General features: G+C 36.4%; 1 protein-coding gene across 4 annotated transcripts in view; it reads right to left on the minus strand.

Annotated features, from left to right (window-relative positions):
* Window positions 1–3402: 3402 nt before the first annotated feature.
* Window positions 3403–27253, minus strand: part of LOC145294012 (DNA-directed RNA polymerases I, II, and III subunit RPABC4-like) — a 47651-nt gene continuing 23800 nt past the window's right edge. The window contains exons 1-5 of one of the 4 annotated variants that reach the window (XM_080140971.1): window positions 25382–25472; window positions 22048–22066; window positions 10832–10939; window positions 9622–9714; window positions 3403–3594 (exon numbers count right to left, since the gene is read on the minus strand). In XM_080140971.1, the coding sequence (XP_079997097.1) occupies window positions 3572–3594; window positions 9622–9714; window positions 10832–10901 (186 nt within the window). In that variant the 5' untranslated portion in view covers window positions 10902–10939; window positions 22048–22066; window positions 25382–25472 and the 3' untranslated portion in view covers window positions 3403–3571. Of the gene's footprint in view, window positions 3595–9621; window positions 9715–10831; window positions 10940–14278; window positions 14404–22047; window positions 22067–25381; window positions 25537–27253 lie in introns of those variants that run through there. The other 3 variants (XM_080140970.1, XM_080140973.1, XM_080140972.1) reach the window with 3 other exon arrangements.

A 27253-nucleotide genomic window follows, 5' to 3' on the forward strand; every position in this document is an offset into this window, starting at 1 on the left:
GAACAACCTTTTTTGTTATATTTGTTTTATTTTACTAGCCTGGGTGTCTGGCATTTCCCGGGTATTTGGAGGTGTGTGTTGAGCAAAAAGAAAAAAAAGTGGTAGTAGGCAGGCAGGTTCGAAACCGTACCACGAAGGAGGAAAAGAATGTTAACAAAAAAAAAAAAAAAGTGACGTCTTTGCTGTTGCATCCATCACCAAACTGGAAATGACAAATGTTTAAATTAAGGCTAGTCAATTGAAAAAAGGGGTTGACTTTCGAAAATATTGTCAAAAAAAGCGACCCCTCCCTGTAGAATGTGCCCAGTTGAGGGTGAGGGAATTAATGTTTTTAGCCAATTTTTTGATATGCTGTTCAAAGGATCGAGCTTCAAAACAATACCGATCTTGTGAAAATCCATTTCCTCTGTTAAAAGTTTTAGGCAAACATACATACATGCATACATTCAAACAGACAGGTGAGATTTATATTATAGATGATCATTTCCTCTCAGATAAAATGCACAAACAAAATAAAATTTGGTACTTGTCCAGAACTCCTGTCCCATATGGAAAAACAAAAATAAGTAAAAATCTTTATCATATATGTACTCATGACAGAAAGAAAATATCATACGAGGGGCGTGCAATAAATAATGCCTCTGACCCACTTCCAGTTGTCTCATCTAGCTGAAATTTTGCATGTACAATGATTTCTATCTCTACGGGTTATATGGCAAATTACAGCTCTGAACTAATTGTGGTTTCTGTTTTACAGATGTTTGAACGTCAGGTGTGAAATGGAGCCTGTTGAATGTCGAGCAGTGATCCGGTTTTTGTATTTGAAAGGACGCACACCACAGGAGACTTTTGATGAAATGAAAGAAACTTATGGTGATAATGCCCCATCATATGACCTTGTAAAACGCTGGCATTGTGAATTCAAACATGGCTGGAAGTCTGTGGAAACAGCTCCCAGACCTGGTCGGCTCCCCCCTACCCTCTTCTGCCATTGATGAGGCACCTGTCCGTCAAGTTGAGGCTGCCATTTTGGAAGATCGGCACATTACTATTTGCCAAATAGCCCAAGATGTCAAGATTAGTAAAGGGTCTGTGGAAACTATCATTCATAGCCATTTCCATATGCATAAGGTGTCTGCCAGATGGATTCCCAGGATGCTCACACCATTCCAGAAGCGAGAACACGTCGAGTGCTCAAGGATGTGCCAAGAAGATGAGTCAAAGTTTTTCAAAAGACTGATTGCACACGATGAAACCTGGGTCTATCACTATGATCCAGAGACCAAAGCCCAGTCAATGCAGTGGAAGCACTTAGACTCACCAACTCCAAAGGCAAGGGTGCAGCCCTCCGCGTGTAAGGTCATGCTCACAGTCTTCTGGGACCAGGATGAAGTAGTGATGACAGATTTCCTGGCAAAGGGTATCACAATTACAGGAGCCTATTATGCTTCACTTTTGAGGAAATTAAGGGAAGCTATCAAAATCAAGAGGCGGGGCAAGATCAGCAAAGGTACCCTCCTCCTGCAGGACAATGCTCCGGTCCACAACTCGCATGTTACCAGATCAGAAGCATGTGCGTGTGGTTATGAAATCCTCCCCATCCTCCTTTTCCCAGCCATGAAGTTGTTTTTGAAAGGAAAGCGTTTCCCAGATGATGCAGCCTTGATTTCTGAAGTCACGTCGTGGTTGGAGGACCAACCTGGGGTGTTCTACAAAAATGGTCTCCAGAGCTGCAGCAAACGATGGGAGAAATGCATAACTCTGGGTGGTTCCTATGTAGAGAAAGAATAATAACTGTGCCAAGTTTCGTTGCTCTACTGCTATGGGAAGTGGGTCAGGGACATTACTTCTTGCACGCCCCTCGTACATCAAAAATCTCAAAATGATTAAGTTATTTTATTTTTAAACAAGAAAATTAAATTTAATAGCTAAAGCACAACCGACGATATGACATCTTGAAAAATCTGAAGGAACAAGGGAGATAACTTCAATTAATTCAAACTTTTGCAAGATTTTAGAAAAGTCATCTCCAAAATAATTCCAAATTAATTCAATAATTCCTCTTAGAGGTTTTTAAAAATACAAACAAATCAGCGATTCTGAAAATGAAAACAAATCAAAGAATAACATTCAAAATGCATTTCACCGGTAAGGAACCAGTGAAATGTGTTTGGGTGTACCTTTTGAAGAAAGTAACATTTCATTTAAGGGAAATATGTAACTGTTTTTATATAAATAATTTGTATTTTAGTTCTCATATTTGTGACCGGGTACTCTATTGATTGCTTTTCAATGCACTCTAACACTATATATATAGTAAGAATGAAGCTAGCAAGAAAAATATATCTGTATGTTATATTAGCTGATTTTGTAGAGATAAAGGATAGTGGCAAGTGATGGAAATATTTTAGCACTTTAGAGGCAGCCCACTTTCTTTGCAACAGACTTAGCAGTATTTCTACGCATCTTTTTTGAATAGATATCGCTATGAAGCCTCTTGATGTAAGGAGCTAACAAGAATGAAAAAGGAGTATCGCAAAAACAAGAGACGCCTACTGACCTTGGTCTTGAAAAGACCAAGTTTGTAAGTAGAAGGAAAACAGTTAGCAGGAAGAGAGTTTCACAAACTTGCAGTTCTTGGAAAGAAACTACTGGAATAGAAAATTAATGGAATTAAAACAGCGAATTGATGGAAACCACTACACCAACGATTCAAACGAATTGGAGAAAAATAAGCAGAGTATAGATCAGATAATTCTGAAGAACACGTGCCATAATAGTATATATAAAAAAACAAACTAGCAAAATCATGTTTGTTATGACAATTAGTAATTGAAAAGGTTTCTTTAATTGTTATAAAAGAGACTTTGTTCAGTTAATTATAAATTACGGTTAATTATGACAATTATAATTGAAAGATTGTTACGCAAGAAGTATTAGTTAATAGAAATGCTTATTTCTGCATATGCACTTATTTTTCAAGACACCTGAAATACTTTGTATAAACTTCTAACGTCTTCAAAAAAAAAAAAAAAAATTAAAAAAATAAATAAATAAATACTATGCATGTAGGTACATTTTTCTTCTGAACTTTTAAAAGGTGAATTAGCCATGGGAAAATTTTAGTTTTAATCAATTAAAAAAAACAAAGTAAAATCTTTGAGTGATAACAAAAAAAACAAAATTCTCTTACCCTTTCTTATCAAAGATATTAGATTTTCAAACTAGCTAGTGTCAGAATGATAGGAAAAATTTTTTTAAAAAAACTGTTAATGTGGTAAGTCTTTTCTAAGATATCTTGGGAAAATCTGAATAGAATTAAATTAAAAAAAAAAAAAAAATCTGAAAAATATGTTTGTTTACTTCAAACGTTAAGGTTACAACAAACAAAAAATAAACAAATTTTCCTTTTCTGGTTAATACAAATTTATTAAGAGACAAAAAATAAAAAAAATATTCACACATTTTTTCTTCAAGTTTTTAAAATTATTTTTTATTGCCAATGCTTATGTACAGATGCTGAATTGAAGAAGGTCTTCCATTGCTCGTCACTAAAATCTTATATCATGTGTTACCGAGCATCAAAGACAATCACTGGAAAAAAACGTTAAGGAAAAAAGGTAAAACATAAAAATTGTCAAGAATTAGATTTTTTCACAAAGTGTCAACCAACATAAAATATCATTTAAGAATGAAATTTCATCACAAGTCTCCTTCGTTTACTCATAGTAAATGCTGCAATTTGCTAACAGACGAATTTGAGGTGCAGAACTCTATTGTCTTCTGGGACAGATGGTACCAACAACAATGAATAAATAAATAAATAAATATCTGTTCCTGAACAGAAAAGTTAGTAACCCCTACCCCACCTCGCTCTTTACTTTAGATTTAGAGGTAGATAATTTCTTTCCTAATTCATTTCAAACCGCTGAAGTTGTCAGACTTAGTTTTTTGCTTCCCCTCATCACTAAAAATAGTTTCGTCAGGAAGTAAAGAAAAACATGTTTAACTTGCTAATTTTTGCATGATGGGATCAAAGTACATTCTCTTTTTTTTTCATTTATCCAAACAATATTTATAGCTTAGTTTTACTTAAGTCAATGGTACAAAAATATTTTCACATTCACTATGTATATATATATATATATATATATATATATATATATATATACACACACACACTGACAGGAAACTTTGCAAAATGCAATCAATGTTATAATTCATTTGCATATGCATTTTTTTTTAACAGTATCTGATAAATTCTGATTCTCCTTTTTCATTATATATATATGTAATAGTTTTCTTGATATTAAATATATTTTCTTGATATTTAAAATTAATTAAAGCAATGTAATGAAAAAAAAAAAAAAAAAAAAAAGATTCAAAATATTAATTTTCATCTGATTTTTTTTTTATTATATTTTGCACACACACACACACACATTTACACATAGCAAAAACTTGGAATACTTTGGAAGAATGATGTAAAAAAAAAAAAACCCAAAAAAACTCTGCATAAACAAGAATTTTCTGCTGATAATTAAATATTAAACTTATTTTAAAAACTATATTCGTTGTTTTATTGTTGCTATTAATGATAACTTTAATCTATATCTATATAAAAATAACCTGTCCGTCTGTATGTGAAATGCTCTCTACCAAATTACTGTCAATTTTTGGTTTATAGACTTGAAACTTGATATATAGGGAATTTGAACCTGTGGAACAAATTCAATTTGTTTTTTAACTGGTAAAAATAGCTGCTAAAGAATCAAATTGAAAATTTGGAATTTGGCAGACGTAAGTTGATAAACCTGTATCTTCCATGCATGCACAAGCTTGGTTGGTTGTTTTACGGCATATCAACCCTTTTCAGATTATTTAATGCCGAATCTAGTTATTTTGAAGAAAACTTTTTTAATAGTATATATTTGTTGTTTTCAAGTTGGTTTCTATTTAACCCATAGTTGGGACTCTAACAGGTACTACCACTCCGGGTCAGAGTGGACCTGGGAGCAATGGCAATTAAAGGGTGGCTCCACACTCCCCAAAGGATATAGTTTAAGGTCATATCCAAAACCAGCATGCACAAATATACATTTAAGTTAGTTAATTTGATAAATTTCAATATGCATGTCGTTTTATCTCAGATAGTATTGAATAACTCTGAAGAGCTAAATCTGGTTTTGATTCTAGCCCATGGCACCCAAGTCATATTTTGCTTTTCTTTTAAACTTTTTAAATCACTAGTGTGTACAATATAATAATCAATAAAGGATTGGCTCTATAATAATATGTACAAAATCTGTATAAATTAAAATATATTTAAGCATATTTTATAACTAGGCAATGCCGAGCAGCCTGCTAGTTAGACAGAGAAGAAAAGTCCACCCCTCATCTTTCCAAATTACAACAATTTATATAGATTTTTTGTTTTCTTTTTATAACTCCATTAAGTCTATTTTTCTGTTAAAAAGTAATCATTGCAACTTACTCAGTAATATAAAATTGTTTTATTTGATCAATGGACATTCCATTTTTTTGTTTATTCATTTCATTATATAATCAGTTTTTAATGGGGGAATTCATTTGCATTTTTATGCATATACGAAGTCAAATCTTTTAATTTTGAATATAAAAATGCCACATAAAAAAAAACATTTATTTCTATTTTTCCCTAATTAATAAAATTCGACTATGTTCATTCTCAGTAAATTTCTTCAACATTGGAATATATCAAATAACACCATGGCAGTCATCTTTTTGTTGTTGTTCTCTAAATTATTAGGATATCAAATGAAAATTATCTCTTTGTTTTTTTTTTTTGTTTTTTTTTGTCTTTAGAAGATGACAGCTTCATTAATTGCTGCTCAGAGGGTAGGGGGGGTGAGCAGTGGTAATTTTTGCTCATATATATATATATAACACATATTAGTATATTTAGGCAGTATTTTTTCTCTAAAATGATTCATGGAAGTCAAAAACATTCGTGACCATGGCAAATTTCTTTTTACACTTGAACAGAACGTTCAAACATTGACCCGCCAAATGGAAAAAAACGCATAAGAGAAACAAACAAGAATTATCCCTGCTGTTCAATGAAACACACACACACACACACACACATATATATTTATGTGTGTGTGTGCGCGCATACACAAATAAATGGTTTTTATTTTAGACTGAGGGGAATTAAATTCATTTAGCGTATTTGCTACAGTTAATCAAAGGAAAGATAACTCATATAAACTATTCTTTTTATTAAACAAATTTCAACTCTTTCTTTTTATCAGTTTTTGTGGTAGTTGGGGGGGAAAAAATACTCATTTAGAAATATTTAATTTCTTCAGTGAACTTTAGTGTCTACTGTACATGGATGGTAGATTCATAATATCACTGACACACAGATTCTCATTAGACAACCAAAGTGATGTTAAGCCCAATCAGTACCAGATGAGTAACCATCGGGAAATACCAGGTTCTCTATGGATGGACAGTGACACCTACCTGCAAAACCTAATGTTGTCATCTTCCCTAATATGGAATACATATGTGACATGCAAATACTTGTGAAATTAATATTCCCTAGAAACTTCGTCCTTTTAAGGAAGTTGTCTCAACCCACCAAAATGCCGCACCAGATATTAAGATAGTAGACCCTCTATCACAAGGATGCAAGTTCAAAATTATCAAGCAACCGCAACACAGAAATTTATTTTAAGTGGATTGTAGAGGACACAACCCACTTTCTCCGTCAAGTTAACTTTAGGTTAAGTTATTTTGCATTATGGCTTATCAACCCTTTTCGGGCTATTTAATGCCGAATTCAGTAATCTTGGAAAAAATTATGCTTCAAATATTTATTCACAGTATTTGGTTTGTTTTTTTTGTAGAGAAAAATTGTTGTTTTTGCCTTTGGAGAACATGATTAAATTTTGCCAAAAGGAAAGGGGGAAAAAAAAAAGATCAATGTTTGGTGCATTTTAGATCAGGAAGCTGGAATCTTCAGACAGCCTGATCTAGTAGCATCAAAGTTAACTGTTTAGGAGCATAATATGTACGTCATGACAGAGTCTACTCTACTATTTAATGCATCGCTGAAGAGATGATGGATAGATTCATATTAACCCAAAGTGGATTAATGACGGGAATGCTTGAAGCCAATCCATTCCAGCAGAATAATAATGACAAATTTTTTATTTTTATGTCAACTATGTCTGGAGGACAAATATTAAATGGATGGAATGTGAATCCTCTTTTCTCTGAAACAAAGAACACCCACTGAAAGGGTGCTTGTGTGATAAGGAGTATATACTTAAGCAAGGGTTGTGTAATCCTCACCCACATTTTACAACCTGATACTGCTCAAGTTTATAGTGAAAGGAAAAAAAATAAAATAAATAAATCAAAATCAAAAATGACCACAAACCCTGTTGGGCTATGATAAACTAAAAAGGACATGCTATTTTGGAGTTTTTCTTCTAGACTAGTTGTCCTACCAAGATGCAAGAGTCTACCCTATTATTTAACTATAGGATAAGTAAAGATGGAGTCATACTTTTCCCGGTACTGTGCAGTTTGCGCACCAAATTTTCACAAATGTTGGCTCGGGCTTGATGTAAACCACTGGAATATGCCGAACCCTGATTTGTTGCTCAGCCAATGAAAAAACGATAACAAACGTGCTTAGCCAATAAAACTTTTAATAAAGTGGAAGAAAAATAATTTAGTTTTTAATCATGCACAAATTTAATCAGTCTAACCCTAACAAAATCAGTTTTTCTAAAAATATTTTTACAACTTTTCTTGAAAAAAAACAAAAAAATTCAAAAGGTTTCCTAACAATAAACATTAAAATCTTACAAGAAAAAGTCAAATTTTTTCCTAAAAATTCTCTTGAAAAGAAAAAAAAAAAACAAACAATGTTTCTATTTATTTATAAAAAAATAAATTCATGAAACTTACAGTAGGTTGTTATATTTTATTTTATTGTTATTCATGTAATGTTATTTTTTGTTTCCTTATTTTTAAATTTGATCGGCACTCAACATATTTCGGCAGTTTATATCAGCTGTCGGTCGAGCTCAAGCTAACACCACGAAAATCCAACGTGGAAAGTGCAAAAGTACCCTTTTTCTAAGACTTTACAGCCACGGTTGTATTTGAACATAAGATGCCAAGGCTATGATGGTAACTATTACACCACTTCTATGTCGATGAGTAATTTACTATCAACTTAGAGAACTGAACTATATTTAAAAACTAGTAGGTGCTGTGTACCGACATTGCCCGGTGGAAGTATGCTCCCCACCCCACCTGTATATAAAAAAAAACAAACAATTTAACTACAGGTTTTAGTGGGAGCCACTACCAACTCAGTAAAATAGTGGGCACTGGTGCTCGTGGCCAAAATGAATGTACCATGGCAAAGTATTGATGCATTTAATAAATATTTATATACTGAAATATACAGTTTCGAAATAATAGCGTCTTTTTTAATATCATTTATAAAAAGGAAATTAGATTGTTGAGAAAAAAATAAATTTGTTTTATTTTGTTCAATAAACTTCCGTTTTTTGGGGGTTTTTTTTCGGCATAATAATTAAAAGAAAATGCAACTATTTGGGAACTAAACTCATCAATATATGAATAGATATGCAATGCGACTGTTTGAAAAATCACCAATGGATAGGTAGTGTGTTTAATTTAATTTTGTATTCTTTTAGGATAAATCTTAATACGAAAGACGTAAATATTTGGGAGATGGTTTGAAACATCACAAATATACATGTTTCATGTTAAATAAACTCGAGAAACTGTAAGTTTGTTTATGTTTTGATGACAAAGTCGTCGTCATTGTTATCGTGATAAAACAATTAACTAATACACTTACATATTTTGTAAATTGTTTTTGTTTTTTAAATGGGGGGGGGGAGAGATAAATCTTAATATAAAAGATGCAAATATTTGGGAACTCTGAAATGACCTATGCATAAAATGAACTTGACTGTGTGGGAAATAATGTCTCTTAGTGACACCATATTTTAATGTTCAGAAGCGTTCACTTTTAAAACCAATAACTGGATACTGGACTATGCAAATTTTCATGTCTCAGCCAATCAGAATGGACAGACTTTGGCAAGAGAGCTTTTATTATTTATGAATCAAAAATTGGAAAATTTTTTCTAGGTCTATGTATCTAGGAGCCAGTTATGATCGGTGTAATTACAGATTCTGTGGAAAATGTAGAATAGCAGTGGTAGCATTTTAGTATCACGACTGAATGTGTCTAAAATAGTGTTCGAAAATTACACAAAATAATGGCTATTAGCTTAGATGTATTGAATTTGTATGTGGCCTCTGCTGTTGCAAACCTACGATATTTTGATCAAGAGGGGAATTTCTGCAGTCATTTTATTATATAGGAGATGAAAGAAATGAGAGCGAGAAAGGTTAAAAAGTGTAGGGAAGACAAAAAAAAACAAACAGGCGCAAGAGAAAAAGAAACAAGAAAGAAAAAAGGAGAAATAGAAAGAATAAAGAGAAAGATGTAAAAAAGTAAAAGAGTTGGAAATTCTACTTTTTTAAGAATTTTCTTGTACATGAAAAAATAAAGGATACTTCTTGTGGTTCGTTTTTTATACATAATTCTGTAACCACATTCTCGACATCGGATTGGATCACGAGCTTTGATTTCATTCTCTTGGTGACATTCTGAAAAAATAAAAAATAATAATAAAAACTGACAGTGGTAGATTCAGAGGCAAAATAATCCAACCTAAACATTAGTATGATAGTGACGGACTCAATCATCCATGACCAAAATACCTCAAGGGACACTCATCCATGACCAAAATACCTCAAGGGACACTCATCCATGACCAAAATACCTCAAGGGACACTCATCCATGCACAATATGGCACTTGAGAATATTCAGACATTTAGCCAGTGCTGATGGAGAAACCGCTCAAGGAGCTTCTCCTGAGTTTGGTTTCCTGTATTATCAGCCAGGAAAGTGCCGACCAAAAAAGCATTATGACCAAGGATCAAACCAAGCCTAAAAGAGGCGCCATCACCAGCATTTAATCCCCTCATCTCTAAACTGGCTAGCTAAAAAGCCCTTCCGGATCAAAATAGGGAAGAAAGGCATTACAAAATATATAAAAACATTTTTTTAAATTTTCTTTTAAAAAACAGTGATGCTGCCGTACAAATGGATGGCTTAATAGTTTTTTATATTCTTCCAAAGTGACAATTTATCATCCGTTTGTTTTTAAAGAAAAATATGAAATCTTTGTTTTGTTTAAAAAAATGTAAGTGTATAAGAAGACTGTCAGCAATGTAGAATACCGGGGTGTTGAACTGACGTATGAACAAAAACAGAAAATAAATGAAGGTCTTAAGATCATAGATCTTCATATATCTATTTTACAAAATCATTTGCATAGAAAAGAACGGCGTAAAAGACCCCCCCCACCCCACCCCACCAAAAAAGAAAAGTGACAAAAGATTGGAACATGAAAATGGAAATGGAATCAGGTCAGCTGCCAAACAGAAAATAACAGGAGTTTTGTGTTAATTTAAATATTAATTCACTCTTAACTCAATTATTCCTACCATTATTTTCTACTTCACTCGAAAAAAGTAAAAAATTTTAACACAACTCAACACGAACAATACCATTGATGCGACCAGACCCAGTACCAAACAATTCCGTCAACATGATCTGAACAGGTTTTTTGTTTTGTTTGTATTTATCTATTTAATTTTTTTTAACAAAAAAAAAAAGAAAAAAGAAAAGATGCTCAAAAAAGTAATTGATAAACTTACCACCACAAATATAGATCATTGTGCTTTTCTTTACAGGAGCTTGAGGATTTTCCTTATTGGTCTGTTCCATTTTTCAAAACAAAAAAACAAAATTTCTGGAAACAGAAGCTGAAAGAAAAAGGATTACTATAATAAGAAACTTTTATTTAGAAAAGTAAATATATTTATATAGTTTCACAGAGGAAAAAAGATCGACCCAATTAAAAAAAATATATATTTTGTAATCATATGTGGCAGTATGACTGCAACAACAAGCAAGTCAACTGCACAACAAATGTAAACTGAACACTTCCGGTTACACAATTCAACACAGAACAAGACCATTAATGCGACCAGACCCAGTATCAAACAATTCCGTCAACATGACCTGACATGCTGTTGAACAATTCTGTTGATACAATACTGAATAACTCTGTCGATACAACCGGACACACTACCAGAGCAACTTGCTGAACAACTGACTTTTTTTTTGTAGCCTTTGGACGAACTTATTTTTGCTGTACGTGGACCCAACGAAGACACTGACACACAATTCTTGAGTGCTTAGGGCCATATCTGTTATAATTTATATATTTTACACATTTTGAGATATTATCTAAAAAATTTGTAAAACAGACATTAAACCAAATATAATTATTATTGTTGAATGCAATTTAATTGATTATAAGATTGCGATTTTTTTTTTTTACTCCAGGGGCACAAGAGAAAATTTTTATTTAATTTACAAGCACAAAATAGCCATAATACTTGGATTTTTATTGCTAAATTTTAATTCAAGACAGAAATTACCTTCTATTAAGAACTGTCATTTCTGCATCTACTCACCAGCCTGGAGTTCAAGGAACATTTAATTACTGTCAACTAGGGTTATTTTGACATTGGAGGCTATTATGATAATCTGATCTCAACCTGCATTTTGCTGCTTTTAACTAATCAACCCTGATTTGTTTGACCCCTTAAAACTGAACTATAATATGTTTAATACAACTCTAACATATTTTATGTTTTCTGCCAGTGCAAGACGTTCTTTCGAAATGTGCTTGACAAAATGCTTAAAGATTATATTTCACCAAAATAGAAAACATAAAAACATGGATCAAAGATAACTCCAGGAACAGCTGTTTTATTTTGTGATCTTACTGCAGATTCACATCTATCTATATCTGGCACAAGAAAATGAAGAAGTGTCATTGATTACTGCAGCAGTTCATTTTTTTTCCCCTGTTCTCAGGGATGTTTATGTGCCTTGTTATAAAACAGGGTTATAATGGTTTTGTAAGGTGGGGGCTTCTATGATGATGTATTATAAAACACATCATCATGACAAGTTAGTAAAAATATAATTACTTAACTTACCAGTAACCCTAGTTTGAGTGGAAACCCTCTCTCCTTCAAATCTACCACTAACTCTTTGTCAGAGTGACAAAGACAATCTCCTCCCATGACAAAAACACTTCTAATGCTAAATCTGAAGAGCAAGTACACCTCCAGAAATAAAAAAAAAAACTCCCTTAACTCTACCATTAACCCTATTTGAGTGACAATCCCCTCCTAAAACAGAAACCCTCACAAATTCACTTCTAATTTTATTATGCAGACTTGTTATTGTGCAGAAAAGGTTATAAAATTTTAATAAACATAAAAAAATAGTTTGCTTTTGTTTATGATTTTTTAAAATTTCACATTTTTTCGAGCATGTGGAGAAACCATTTTATCTCATTTATGCATAGAAAAACTTCTAGCATTCTTAACAACACCATCCATTGCTTGCACGATGGATGCCCATAGACCACTGAGAATGCTGATCACCTGGTAATAATGATTGATATCACCCTAAACTTCCAACTTCAAACCGAAATGCTGTTACTCAAAACCAAATATTACTAATACCCTAAATGGAAATTAGTCAAATATCTCAGAGATGCACGTTGGATTAAAACTTGTGCAAAGGAGATAACTGAATGAGTGAAGAAGCATTTATCCTGATGCAGATATTCTCTAAGCTTCACTCTCCCCAATAGTTCACTTCGACCTGTGTAACTACTATTGCATATAGACAGCAAGCGTTCAGCCGTTTCAGCTACCATAAGTTAGTTACAAAGACAAAACGTCATAGCATCAGGAAATCACTGTAAGAGTGTAATTGTTGTGGCTTAAGAGTAAGTATACTGAGATGACCAGAAAACATATTGAGTCACAGAAATTAAGAACTTGTAATTTCTGGAAAGTCTATAATAAAGTGGTGAATAATGAGCAATTACCATGATGTGGTTTGTATGACAATAGGTAAGACTGAACTGGTTGCCCAGTAGTTCACCTTAAACTCCATAAATCACTCCCTCCTTAATTTCATACTAAAGATGGAAACCACATTAGAGGATTTAATCATTACCTCTTCGCATATCCAGAACATCATAAAAAAAACCCAAAAACATGACGCCTTCAAAATACATGAACCAGATCTTGTCCTTGCTATAGTAATAAAGAAATGCTCTGTTAAGTTGGCTCCTGTCTTTTCCAAACAATAACAAATGCCTTGCTGAATATCGCTTTCTTGATAAATTGAAAATTAGCCCTGTCCTATTAAGATCCGCAAAATTATCACCCAATGAGTCTTCTTTTCACAAAAACTTTCAATTATTGATCCGTCTACTATCTGACTTTTAGTATTTAGGTAATCCCATTCAATTGTGGATATAATGTCAACTCTAAATGCAAATACCATACACTGAATAAGGCAGGTGAAACTGGGGCAGTAGCACTTGATATATCCATTAATTATTAATGAAAATATTTTTAAAACAATTAGCAAACAAATTTTCATTTTCAGAAAAAAATTGCCTCCCTTTTGTTACAACTGGAACTCTTTGGTTTCTTTTTTCACAAAGCTCAATTTTCTCTAATTGTCTTCGAAAACTATTTTTATTAATAAATAATTTTCTACCTTATTGTTTTTCATAATTTTTGGATATGTTCATTACTGTGACAAGACAAGTAGATACCATTTGTTTTACTTGAAATTCAATATTTTGGATTTAGCTGAACGTTGCTGGAGACACGTAGCAAGCTGGTGATGGTATTCTTATTAATAAACACCAAGGTATTATAAAAAGGCTGACTGGGAAGCCAGCAGGGATCTCATCAGAGATGCCGTATGGAGAAATATCTTTTCTCTTCCCACAGAACAGTGCGCAAATGAGGCTACTAGATGCCGTATGGAGAAATATCTTTTCTCTTCCCACAGAACAGTGCGCAAATGAGGCTACTAAAAGGTTCAAAACGGCAATTGAAGCACAGGTTCCCACGTAGAAATTCTATAGTATAGCGACTTCTTAATAGGATGCTATAAAAAAGGTATAATCAAGGACCAAGGTCTGAGGCTAAGAAATTTATCCTAATACATCAATGACAACTGGCTGAGAGAGAAAGAGAAAAAGAACGTCTTACCTCTTGTAACAAATGCCGTCGGTTGCGACCTCAGGTATTAGTCCTTGTGGTCCCGTAATAATTCTTATCAATACAATAATTGATTGAGAAAAGAAAAATCAAAGGAACTACCAAGACGGTGTCCCAATTGTAAATAAGAGAAGAAGAAAAAAAAAAAGAAAAAGAAGAAAAGGAACAACTACAGACACGGTGTGAACCGATTGTAAAGATGGGGGTAAAAAATAGGTATTTATTTTCAGAAAATTTACAAATAAAAATTCAGAAAAATTTGGCACAAGGCCGAAGATGGGGGAGGGGAAAGGACGGTCTTCTCTGACTAGTGCTAACTAATCTAACCTAACTAGTTCCTACTTTCACTCTACTTACACCATAATACCACATTCATACTATACATCCATCAGCGTATACATCCTTCATCAATCACCATAAGAACATCATACCATGATAACCTAATTAAAACCCTTAAGAAAGGGGGGTTTGGGAAGATAAAAATTTTATATACAAAATATAAATGAAATATTTACAATGTTAGTAACAAAAGACCCCCCCCCGTTGTTAAACTATGGCAGATACACCGATTCGCCAGTCGAAAGGGTGATGCGGGTCCGAACGCTTTATTTAAAAACACCTCTTACGAAAACTTCGAAAGGGAACCCGCATCTCTGGCGAATCAAGCGACCTGTCACCTAATTGGGGAGGGGAGTGGGGTTAAAAAAAAAAAAAAAAAAAAAAAAAAAAGGGACAAACTTAAAAGGGGCCTAATGATCGCTATCACACACTAGCTAGGTTATGAACAAAGAAGCCTAAATAATGGTCCTACTCTTGCCTATATCGTGACCTACTCTGGACTAAAAACGAGTCAGGGCTGACGTTCGTTCCTGTCACCCAAAATTCTTTTTCCTAAGGAACATCCAAGAACCAGTCAAGACTTGCTTCTCTCACCCGACACACACGCGCAACTGACACCCACCTTTCAACAAAGTCTGACGGAGAGAGTCTAACTCTCTCGGCCTTGATACGATCCTTCAAATAATGACGGAAGAGTCGTATAAGGTCGAGGGGAGCAAAGTCCTCAGATCCATAGACCACTTTCATACGTGTGTTCCAGATAACACCTCTCATCACAGCTAGCAAGGTCAAACACAAATCTTTTCTGAGCCTATCCGTTGTCGGAGCCCAATTGCTACAGACATTAATAGGAGCCAAAGTTAATGAGGATGCGTTCAGTATGCGGACCATGAGACCTGTAACAAACTCAATCAGCGGCGTCACGATGCGACAATAAACGAAGGCGTGACATAAAGTCTCGTCCTCATCGCCGCACCGTTTACAAATAGGCGAGTCCACCAAGCCAGCTGAGTGGAGTCTCTTACCGACCCAGAGAGCATCCCGAATTACCAGCCAGGTCAAGGAAGCCTCGTCGTTAGTGAGGCATCCTGACCCAGGCGCCCAAGGCCAGATTGAGCGGAGCTGCTCCTTCGTCAAAGGGAGCCTCCCACCGATGACATCCCTTACGGATCCCCTCACTAAAACCCGATATAATGCCTTTCGGGACAACAGCAGAGTGTTAGAGAGGCTTTCCTTCACTCTTAAGAGGGACTTCAGTGCGCGCCGGCACTCGCGATAGAAGGGGCATTCACCTCGGGGCAACCTGTGTGCCTCCCCCTCGGAGTAGTGCACCCCTCTCAAAGCCGGGAAGGCTTTCTTAGTGTCCTCCATCCAGAGGCCACCGTTTTCCCTATCTTGTGTGCACATTCGATCTAAGTAGTAGAGCCGTAGCGTGTATAGCTGAATCTCCACGTTTGGCATACCTAGACCGCCTTCAGAAGGATGTAGGTAGCAGACATCGCGACAGACCTTAGGGGCCCTTCCAAGCCATAAGAAGCACTGATAGACGATAAATAGCGATTGGATAGATGTGGGTATTACACACCTCCGCTCGCCCCTTTAATGAAAGGTTTCTACTGATCCACCGTGAAGCTGCAGACCGTACCGCTTTCAGAACCTCCGACCAATTTTTCTCCAGCTGGAGGTCAGGACCAAACCAGACGCCGAGTATCTTGCAAGGCCCATCGCTCCAACTAAAGGGCCCCTGAAGGGGCATACCCCTCCAGGCACCAATGCGCAAACCCGAAGACTTGTCGCAGTTAATTTTGGCCCCTGTTACCGTTTCATACAATCTGATTTCTACACCGACGACACTAATCTCAGCACTGCTCGTTACAAGCACAGTTACGTCGTCGGCATAGGCGGAGTACTTCGCCTGGGCATCCACACCTGGCAAAGTGATTCCGCGTAGGACCGGATTCACCCTTAGCCTGCGCAAAAATGGCTCGATCGCAAGCACATATAGCATGGGTGATAACGGGCACCCTTGACGAATGGAACGTGACAAACTGAAGGGTCTCGACCTCTTCCCATTTACTTCTACCATCACCGCGGGGTTAGCATAGAGAAGATGAACCCAAGAGCGAAATTGCGGGCCAAAACCGGCCACCGATAAAACAGCCCCCAAGTACCGATGGTCAACCCTATCGAAGGCTTTGGACTGATCTAAATTGATCAGCGCGGCCTCAGTGTCGACTTTTTCTATCATCAGGCGTATCGAGTGCAAGTTATCCTGGATTGTCCTGCCCTTCACGGCACACGTTTGCTCGGGGCTAATAAGACGAGCCAGGACAAGCTGCAGACGATTTGCGAGAATCTTGGCCAAAATCTTTAACTCAGCGTTAAGCATCGTTAAGGGCCTGAAATTACCTAACCCATCCCCTCCATCTTTGCTTTTACGAACAAGCTTTATCACACCCATGGTAAAGTACTTGGGGATTGAGCCGTTCCTAAACCATGAGTTAAACAAAACTGTCAGTAAGGGGACGAAGATGTGCGACAACCTCAAATACACTTCGTAGAGAAGACCATCGATCCCCGGTGACTTATTAAGGCCGACCCGCTTTAAGGCTTCAATGACTTCATCCTCCGTTATGCCACCTTCGCACCTAGCCGCTTCGGTCGTCGAAAGACGAGAAAAGTCAGCCAAATAGGTGTCAAACTGTTCTAATGACAGACCGGGTTCCATGGAAAAAAGCTCCTGGAAATGGGATCTAAACGCCTCCAGCACACCCTGGTTTGTGGTCACGGTACGCCCGTCCGGCAATGTGACACGAGCGATGTGCCTATCAGCCGCTTGCCTAAGCTCCTCTGCACGCAGTTCAGCGGCCATGTTTGTTGCTTCCTGGGGCATTCTTTTTAACCTAGCCCTAATCGCTAAGGCTTGGTGCTCCTTTTCAGCAAGGGAGGCAAGCCGAGCCCTAATTATATTAACGCTAGCACTATCCCCCTCCTCCACCGCCCGATCTAGTCTAGACTCTAGTGTCACTTTAGCTGCCCTAGAATCTAGTTTGAGTCTTTTGCTAAAGTCAGCAGCAAAGGACCTAATGGCTTCCTTAACTTTTACCCACCACCTATTCCCAATAATTGCCCCCGTCAATTCCCGCTGTAGGGTTAGTAATAGCCCGTCACGGAAGCCCTTCACATCGAACAACGACGTGTTGAGCTTCCAGTAACCGGCTAATCTAGGCTTAGGTCTATCTAAGTTTACCCGTACACGAACAAGTCTGTGATCCGAGTAAACTATATTGTGGAAACTTGGACAATTCAATACTCCTACGTCGACTCGCCTAACTAAGAACCGGTCGATATAGCTCGAGAGCTGTATCGAATCGGAGCCGCCTCTACCTGTCCAAGTCCACACTAAGTCACGGGGCTTTTCATTTCGGAATTTGTCGATAAGATCAAACTTATCCACAAATTCACAAAATAAAACAGCATCTCGATCTCTGTTAGTTCCCCTAGATGTTAACCCAAATCGATCTAACTCGGGATCCAGGACGGCGTTCCAGTCTCCCGCTAAGATAACCGTTCTGGAAACATCTATGAACTGCTCGATCCGCCGAAAAAAACCAGCCAGCTCAGAATGGCTATTGGGCGCATAAACCCCAATAAGACGTAATGCCCTACCCTTTATGGTAGCATCCAAAACACAGTCTTCCCTCCGGATCCAAGTAACACGGGTCACACGACGCATCTAGAGACCTTTTAACTAGCCAGGAAACCCCTCTCGAGCGAGAATTATAGTGCGCTGAGTAAGCCTCAAATGTCTTAGACAGTGCACCCAAATGGTCACCAGGAATAAGGTGGGTTTCCTGCACACAACAGATATCCACTCCGAGGTGCTGCAGGTCCAAACTCAAGCGCCATTTGCGCGAGTCGGCCCTTAGCCCTCGGACATTTAAACTAGCAAGCTTGAGATCCATGGTGGTGCCTTAGGGTTGGGAACCAGGAACGAACATCGCGGTCGTGAGCATGCCGACGGCTCTCGTGAGGGAATAAGTACCCATCGTAGTATCGATGAGGCCGTCACGAGAGATACCACCGACATGCAAAGGATAGGTTAATTTTGCTATCCTATACAGGGAGGGGTGAATTTTTACCGGGACCCTCCCAACACAACATTTTTTTAGGCTTTTTATGTCAGAGTCTTTGAATATTACTATGGGAGGGGAAAGATTGAAGGTCTTGTTTGCCTCCTCCAGCATTTGCCATAGGTCCTTGGCTTCTTCTTTCTTCCTAATAACGGTCAAAATCTGTTTTGCATTGGGGAAATTGGTGGGGGTGTCTATTAGCTTTCCCCCTATCTCCCTGAAATCGATTAACTTGCTGAGGTCAGCACCTTTAAAATTTTTGTTGTTGTTCAATGCAGCAGCATTTAATATACAGATATCTTTTCCAGGGAGGTAGAGGGTTTTTTTCTTTATATCAATTGCGGGGGTGGTGTCCATGTTAATAGGGTTAGTCGAGGTTTTATCAGGTGAAGTGGAAGGGGTATTGTGAGGGGACTTAGAGGTAGCTAGGACAGGAATGGAGGATTTGTTTTTCTTAATGGGGCTTAGTGGTATTAGTTTGGGTGTTTTTGGAGGGACGGGAGATGTGACTGGAGGAGGCGTTTTGAACGGGGAAGGAGTTTTGGATGTAGAGGGGGAACTAGTGATTAGCTTCAAGTTTTTGGGTGGAGGTGATTTACATGGGGATTGAGGTATTTGTTTTTTTTGAAGGTCCAGTTTTTTTTTTAAGTTTATGATTTCGAGGTACTTTTCCCTACCAGGGTCTTTCTGCAGCATGGCTTCCTCCCTCATCTGGTCGAGGGAGATGCGTCCAGGGGTTTTTTTGCCGGGAGCGATCTGCCAGGGTTCTCCTTTCAGGATGTCGTTGGTCGCTTCATCAGCTGGCTGTTTGGGAATACTTGGCATGCTGGTTCCTAAGTGCTGGCCTGTAGTTTTCTTTTGGTTTGGTGGGGGTTTTTTAAGTGGACACTCGGATGTTAGGTGTCCGATTTCCCCGCAGTTCCAACATGTGGGACGTCTGCCGGCCACTATTATCGGTAGTCTTTCTTCGCCAACCTCTAAAAAGAATGGTATACTCATAAAATCCTCTTTATTGAGGAGTATGTCAAAGCTCCATACTCCGTGGAACTCATCCACTTCCACGTGGACCATCTCCCCGAATTTTAAGAAGAAGGCACCAAGTTGTTCGCCGTCAATGTGGTGCGGGACGTGGAAAACTGAGACTGTGGTGCGTCTCTTGCCCATGTACTCTGTTCTGAGGATATGTTGTTGGGTGATGATTCCCTTTTGGGAAATAGTGAGGCACTCCTGCGCGGTGTTGAAGAGAGCGCTCCACGTGTTGTACCCCTTACATTTGATGACGCGTAAGGGTCTCAATCCTGCGTTAGCTAGCAGGTTTAGGATGATGCCGACTGAGGCTCGTATTACTTTTTTGGACTTTCTATCCACGACGAATAGTGTAAGGCATCTCTTGTTGATCTCTTCGAGTTTCGGTATGTCGACTATAAGTCCGGTGTTGGTGACTTTGTCTAGGCATTGTTTTGCCTTCTCTATGAACTGGTCTATGTCAATGTCGACTTTCGGGGGTTTGGTCCACGGGTTTGCAGCTGCGCCGTTCTCCGTCTCCATATTGACGATAACAGGCATCTGGCTCGCAGAAGCGGCCATAGCCGAACCGTTTAAAAAACGGTTAAAAAAGTTCACAAAACTGTTATAAATAACAGTAAAAACAGTAGGAGGGGGGAAAAAAATTGTGTAGAAAAAAATCCGGCTCAGTGAAGAGGAAGAAGAGGAAAAAGACAGAGAGGAGATAACAGACTTACAAAATAATCGCAGCGTAGACTCAGGAGTGGGGGTAAAAAATAATATACAAGCTAGTCAACCCATACAATTTTATAGAAGGTCTAGGGTCACATGATTTATCCATTAGTATAAAAAACAATCACAAAGGGAAAGACGCTTTCGCATCCATCTCTCAAAACCCGAGGTCATTGAAGGTAGGAAAGATTTTCTTATAATAGCAAGCCCCACTCTCCCCAATGGTTCACTTCTACTTGTGCAGCTGCCATTATGCTCAAAGACATCATACGTACTGCAGATTTAACCGACATAAGTCCAGTTCAAACAGACAGAAGTTTATAGAAGCTAGAAGTAATTGTAAGAGAGAAATAGCGACAAAGAGAGATTATACTGAAACCACCAGAAAACGCATCGAAGAACAGAAATTAGAAACCTGTAATTTTTGGGAAATCTACAACAGTATAGTAAATAATGGGCAATCAACAATTCCCCCACTATCAAACAATCATGAAGTTGCTTGCATGGCAACTGAGAAGACTAACATGCTTGCCAGTCGGTTTACCTCAAACTCTACATTGGATCCAGCTAACCAATCCCTCCCTGAATTTCCTTTGCAGACAGACGCCACGCTAGATGATCTGAAAATCATCCCTTCTCAGGTGCATGGTAATCATAAAAAACCTAGACACCTCAAAACCATGTGGACCTGATCTTATCTCAGCTGTGCTATTAAAAAATGCTCCAGTTCTCTCCAAACTTTATAACAAATGCCTAAATGAATTTTGCTTTCCTGCCTGCTGGAAAACTGCTTCTGTGGTACCAGTTTTCAAGAATTCTAGCAAAAGAACTGACCCATAAAATTATCGCCCCCATTAGCCTCCTCTCGCTTTTTGACAAAATATTTGAGTCCATAATCAAGCTTTAGTCCACCTTACAGCTCCTAAACTTCTGACCGATCAGGGTATGGCATGAAGATCTTCTCAGGAAAAATCAGATCATACAGTATCACCGGAAGAATACATAATGTAATTAAATCCTTTTTAAGTAAGAGAAGAATCCAGGTTGTCCTCGACGGTCGTACATCTAAACAAGATGATATAAATGTGAAAGTACCTCAAGGGTCTATCCTTGGACCGTTATTATTCCTAATATTCATAAATGACCTCCCTGATAAAATTGTCTCCGAGATGGGTATATTTGCTGATGACACCATGCTCTATAACAGGCACGAAGGGAAAACAAATTAACACATATCTAAGGAAAGGGCAGAAACACTTGAGGAAGACCTCCAATCTACAGTGGAATGGGGATAAAAATGGATGTTCACATTCAGTGCTGCCAAGACTAAGCTTGTTCCCTTCAATAATTACAAGAAACCTTCTCTACCACCAATAGCAATGGCCAAAAACACATTACCTGAAAGTACTTCATCTAAACTTCTCGGTCTAACGTTTACAGGGAATGTAAGTCACTTGGTACTTATACAGTTTAATCAAGACATTCAAAAATGAAAATATCGAAAAAAAAAAAAAAAAAAAAAAAAAAAAAAAAGGTTATATTGTACATATCCGTTTTGGACTAAAAATCTCTGAAAAAAAAATTTCATTCAATTTGATCAAGTAGTATTTTTTATTTTTTTTTGAGGGAGTTGTTCAATTATAGAACTTGTACAACATTTAAGAGGTGCTTCTGCAGTTTAATTTACCGACACCACGCGTCCTCCTGCCCCTCCACCGCCCTGCCCCCCAATGTAAACAGAATTTTTGTGAAAAATTAAACAGTTCTTCTGCTCGGTGTGTCGGCGCGTTACTTACGGTAAAATGGTAAATTAAACTGCAGAAGCACTTAAATGTTGTACAAGTTTTATAATTGAATAACCCCCTCCCCTGCAAAAATAAATAAATAAAAAAACGAAAAATAAAAATGTTTTTGTAAATCACTCGTGAAAACTTTTTTTTTTTTTTTTTTTTTTTTTTTTTACTACGTAACAGAACACAGGAAAAATGAACCACATTTTGTTGTTTTTGAAAACTTTCTTGTTATTTCAAATGTCTGCTTAAAAATTCTTCCGCGATGTGACAAGTCACCTTACTACGCGCGTCCATGCACGAACGCATCATGTAAGAATAGCATAAACGATGGTGGGTGGTGGTGGTGTGGTGAGTTGGCACAAAATAGTGCGAGGGTTCAGGGAGGGGTTAATACCATACGAATGGTAAATTTGCGACGGGTTTGAATATCAGCTTCGTTGTCAGCGACCCCGAAAACCTATATAAACCAATTTTTATTGGTTATTGTTCTGTTGTAGTTAAAGTAAACATTTACAAAAAAAAAAAAAAAAAAAAAAAAAAAACTATTTGATGAAATGAAGTGGAATTTATTTTTCTCGGAGAACTTCGTTCCATAACGAATACGTGCAATATAACTTTTTTTTTTTTTTTTCTTCGCTATTTTCATTTTTTGGGTTTGTATTACTGTACACATAGATTCGAAAAAGTTGTCAAAAAACAAATATATAACAAATAAATGTTATCAAAGACAAGAAAAGTTACTTTTCTGCCAAACTGGATATATTTTTTGTGTTTTTATTCAATGTAACATATTTATTCATCTCGAAAAACATGCAGTGTTTATCGATGTATTGGAAAATTCAAAATGGCGGCCGACTCTCTCTTAAACACGGTAAGTTCGAGAAAAGGTGTTATAAATAATAAACTAGACAAAATACTGTTAGAAATTCGCTCAATATATATTACCGTGACATAGGTTGACATATATTCGGTGTTTTTTTAAATAGTATTTTGTCTAGTTTATTATTTATATCACCTTTTCTCGAACTTACCGTGTTTAAGAGAGAGTCGGCCGCCATTTTGAATTGTCCAATACATCGGTAAACACTATGTTTTTCGAGCTGAATAAATATGTTACATTGAATAAAAATACAAAAAATATATCCAGTTTGGTAGAAAAGTAACTTATCTTGCCTTTGATAACATTTATTTGTTATATATTTGTTTTTTGACAACTTTTTCGAATCTATGTGTACAGTAATACAAACCCACAAATGTTACCAAAGGCAAGATAAGTTACTCTTCTATCTAGGTGGATAGGTTTTTAATGCTTTTAATGTTTATTCGGCTCGAAAAAAAAAAAAAAAAAGAAAAAAAGAAAGTAATGTAAACTTTTACACAAACAAGCACAAGAAAAAAAAATGGTAAATATCCAGATACGGCGTATCTACAAAACGCCGACCACTCTAATATGTTTTTTATAGGTAATTGAGGTCGCTGACAACGAATCTGATAGTTAAACTTGGGGCAAATTTACCGTTTGCATAGTATTAACCCCTGAACCCACGAACTACTGTCCACCATTTTGCAGCTTCCGTTTATGCTACGCGCATGCACGCTGTAGCATAAACGACGGCTTCACCAAGCAAACTACGTTGGGGGGGGGGGGGATTTTTTTTTTCCAGGACATAGAATTTTCTAATTTTCAAAAATACATTATAGCACTTTTTGGGTGGAAAATTTAAAATTAGCTGAAAAAGAAATAAAACAAGAAAAGGAAAGCACTCCAAGTTGGAGTAGGAGGGGGGGGGGGTTAATTTATCTGTGTTTTTTTTTTTTTTTTACCTGGAACATAGAATTTTCAAATTTTCAAAAAGTAATGCACCGACATTTACCAATTAGAACACCATTTAACATTTTCCGAAGATTTTACTGTGTACATTGGGGGCACGAGCGGGGGGGGGGGGGCGGATGTGATGTTGGGGCACGCGCCCCAACATCACATCCGCCCCCCCCCGCTCGTGCCCCCAATGTACACAGTAAAATCTTCGGAAAATGTTAAATGGTGTTCTAATTGGTAAATGTCGGTGCGTTGAAAAATGTTTAACTAAACTGCAAAAGCATCTATTAAGCCACATAAGTTCTATAATTGAATCCCCCTCCCGCAAAAAAGAATGAAAAACAAAGATGTTTGGTGCTTATGTTTTTGTAAACCACATTAAAAACTACGCGAGACAAAAAAAAAAAAAAGTCCAATTTGTTGTACTTTTCTTTAACTGTAAGTCATTAAAAAAATGTCAGTCCGTAATTTTTTGATTGGTACGCCATGTGAGAAGGCAGTTTGCTAGGTGAATAAAGCCATCGTTCATGCTGCAGCGCACGCGCGTAGCGTAAATGGAAGCTGCAAAATGGTGGAAAGTTATTCGTGGGTTCGGGGGTTAATACCATGCAAACGGTAAATTTGCCCCAAGTTTGACTATCAAATTCGTTGTCAGCGACCTCAATTACCTATAAACAAACAAATTAGAGTGGTCGGTGTTCTGTAGTAGCGTATCTGGATATTTACCAAAAAAATGGTCGCATAACAAACACATTGCGGCCATTTTTCCTTGTAAGGGTTGACATTATTTGTTTTTCAAGCCGAATAAACATTTTAAATAAAAACACTAAAAACTTATTCACCTAGGTAGAAGAGTATCATCAGACATATAACAAATGTTACCAAAGGCAACATTTGTTACATGTCTGATTTTTTTGACCACCTTTTCAAATCTCTGTGGATTGTTAAACAAACCCAAATTTACTTTCGAAAATTATTACTATAACACTCATTTTCAACTAAATTTTACGTTTTTAAGATTAAAAAAGAAATCAAATTCAAACATCTTCCTTTAATTATACCAACCAGCGCTAAATAAACAACAGTAACAGTTCCGTAAATACGTAAGACACACGTGTTTAGGCAAAAGTTGACTCAAAATACAAATAGTCGAGAAGATGGAGTATTTTCGATGATATAAACAAAGAATGTATATGGAAGATAAATAAATAACCACTGTAAAATAATGTTTTAGAATAAGAATACAAATCAAATAAATAATAAAATTATTTACCGGGCAAGTAAAAAGAAAATCTTCAAAACAAAAATGTGACTGTAAGCGGAAGTCACGTCCGATTGATAAGATCTCGCGAGATTTGAAGTTCGTTTTGAGAATTGTGATATTGATTGGTGGTCTTTTCAGGTGAAAGCATTATTACGTACGTACTTGTCATGGCGAAATTAGTAACATATTACGAAAAATGATCGAGTAAATGATGTGCTAAAAGTATTATTATTATTATTATTATTATTATTATTATTATTATTATTAATCATCATCATCATCATCATCATCCACAAATAACGTTCCCAGATACTGTGTTTAATGTTTAGAAATGACGGATCCTTAATTTAAGGGTTATCTCCCTTGTTTATCATACTGAATTGATTGCACAGCGCTTCCATATTAAAAGATACAATAAAACTCAATAATTCGATAAATTCTATTTTTTTTTTTTTACTTGTCGTTACTTTTCTACTGGATCATTTTTTGTAATTTTGGGAATTTATATTAATTTCGCCATGACATGTAAGTACGTGATAATGTTTTAACCTGAAATGCGTTGGTTTAAAAGACCACCAATATAAACAAGCACTAAACACTAATACTTGACTTTTGCCCCAAAACTTTTATTTAAGACAAAAATTACTTTTCTATATTCGGCAGTTTAAAGGCCCGCTTTCCTATCAGTTATTAACAATTTACAATTAGGTCTTTTTTTTTATTAGTAGAGCCCAACACATACGACAATCATTTTTAATTAAACATTTCTCCCTTTCCGGCTTTTTGAACATAAATATAATTTTGAAATATAAAATTTCCAACAAATGCAGGGATGTTTTAAGTAGGCCGGTCCCCTAGAGTAAATGTGGTATTGTGGTGGCTGAGATGATTCTAGTTAAGATTAGAATAGACAGTTTAATCATTTTAGACCAAGGATGACCAAGTATCCCTTTTTACCTATACCCTTGATGGTCATGTACCTAATTTATTTAAAATGCAAATTTAAAAATATTTTCTGCAAATAAATATTTCAAAGTGTGTTTGACCCTTAGAGTAAATGTGGTATTGTGGTGAGTTCTAGTAAGTGTGGTAAAGAGTTCGATAAACAAAAGATAAACACCACCGAATCCCCACACTTTTGCATAATTTTTGAAAATTTCATATTTTTGCAAATAAATAATTCAAAGTGTAGCATCTGTTCTCAGTCAGTGAAGGAGACATCCTTCTAGACTGAGTCAATTTAAATTTTTGTCTCAATCCTGAGTGTAGCTTTGTAAGGAACTGATTTTGCTCTTATAAAAACTGACCTTGTGTCTAACTACCTTGATAATAAGAGTCAAGCTGTTGATCTTGAAGGACGAAATCCATATTGCTTGTCACTGAGTAGATTGGTTGATAACTTCTTGATTTATCACAAATTCAAACAACTTACTCATAGGAAACTAATTGGTTGTTACTGCGATGTAAAAAAAACAATCTTCAGTATTTTTAAACAGTGTGCAAACTGATAATGTTTTCCAAGGTAATGAAAAGTATTTCTCAAATAGATACATTTTAATTAAATTCTGACTAGAGTATATAGTTATGTTCCATACTTGAAAATGGACTGCCTCAGTCAAAACCTTGAGGGAGTTAACCGTTTTTGGCAACGTCTCTTCCCTATACATGTTCTAAAGCAAGCATTTCCAAAAAAAAACAAAGAAACAACAAATATGCAAAAAAAAAAAACAAAAACAAAAAAACATTTATTCCTCGCATACCCGACAGGGTTTGCCTTGAGATTGTGTCCATAAAAAAGTGTACAATAAAGTCTGAAAAGGATTTGTATATGTATGTTAGGGAAATGTCTTACATACCACGAAATGTGTGTACATAGTACAC

Source organism: Euprymna scolopes, chromosome 15 (assembly GCF_053919585.1).
Source record: "Euprymna scolopes isolate OS-2025 chromosome 15, ASM5391958v1, whole genome shotgun sequence".
Taxonomy (NCBI): Eukaryota; Metazoa; Mollusca; class Cephalopoda; order Sepiida; family Sepiolidae; genus Euprymna; species Euprymna scolopes.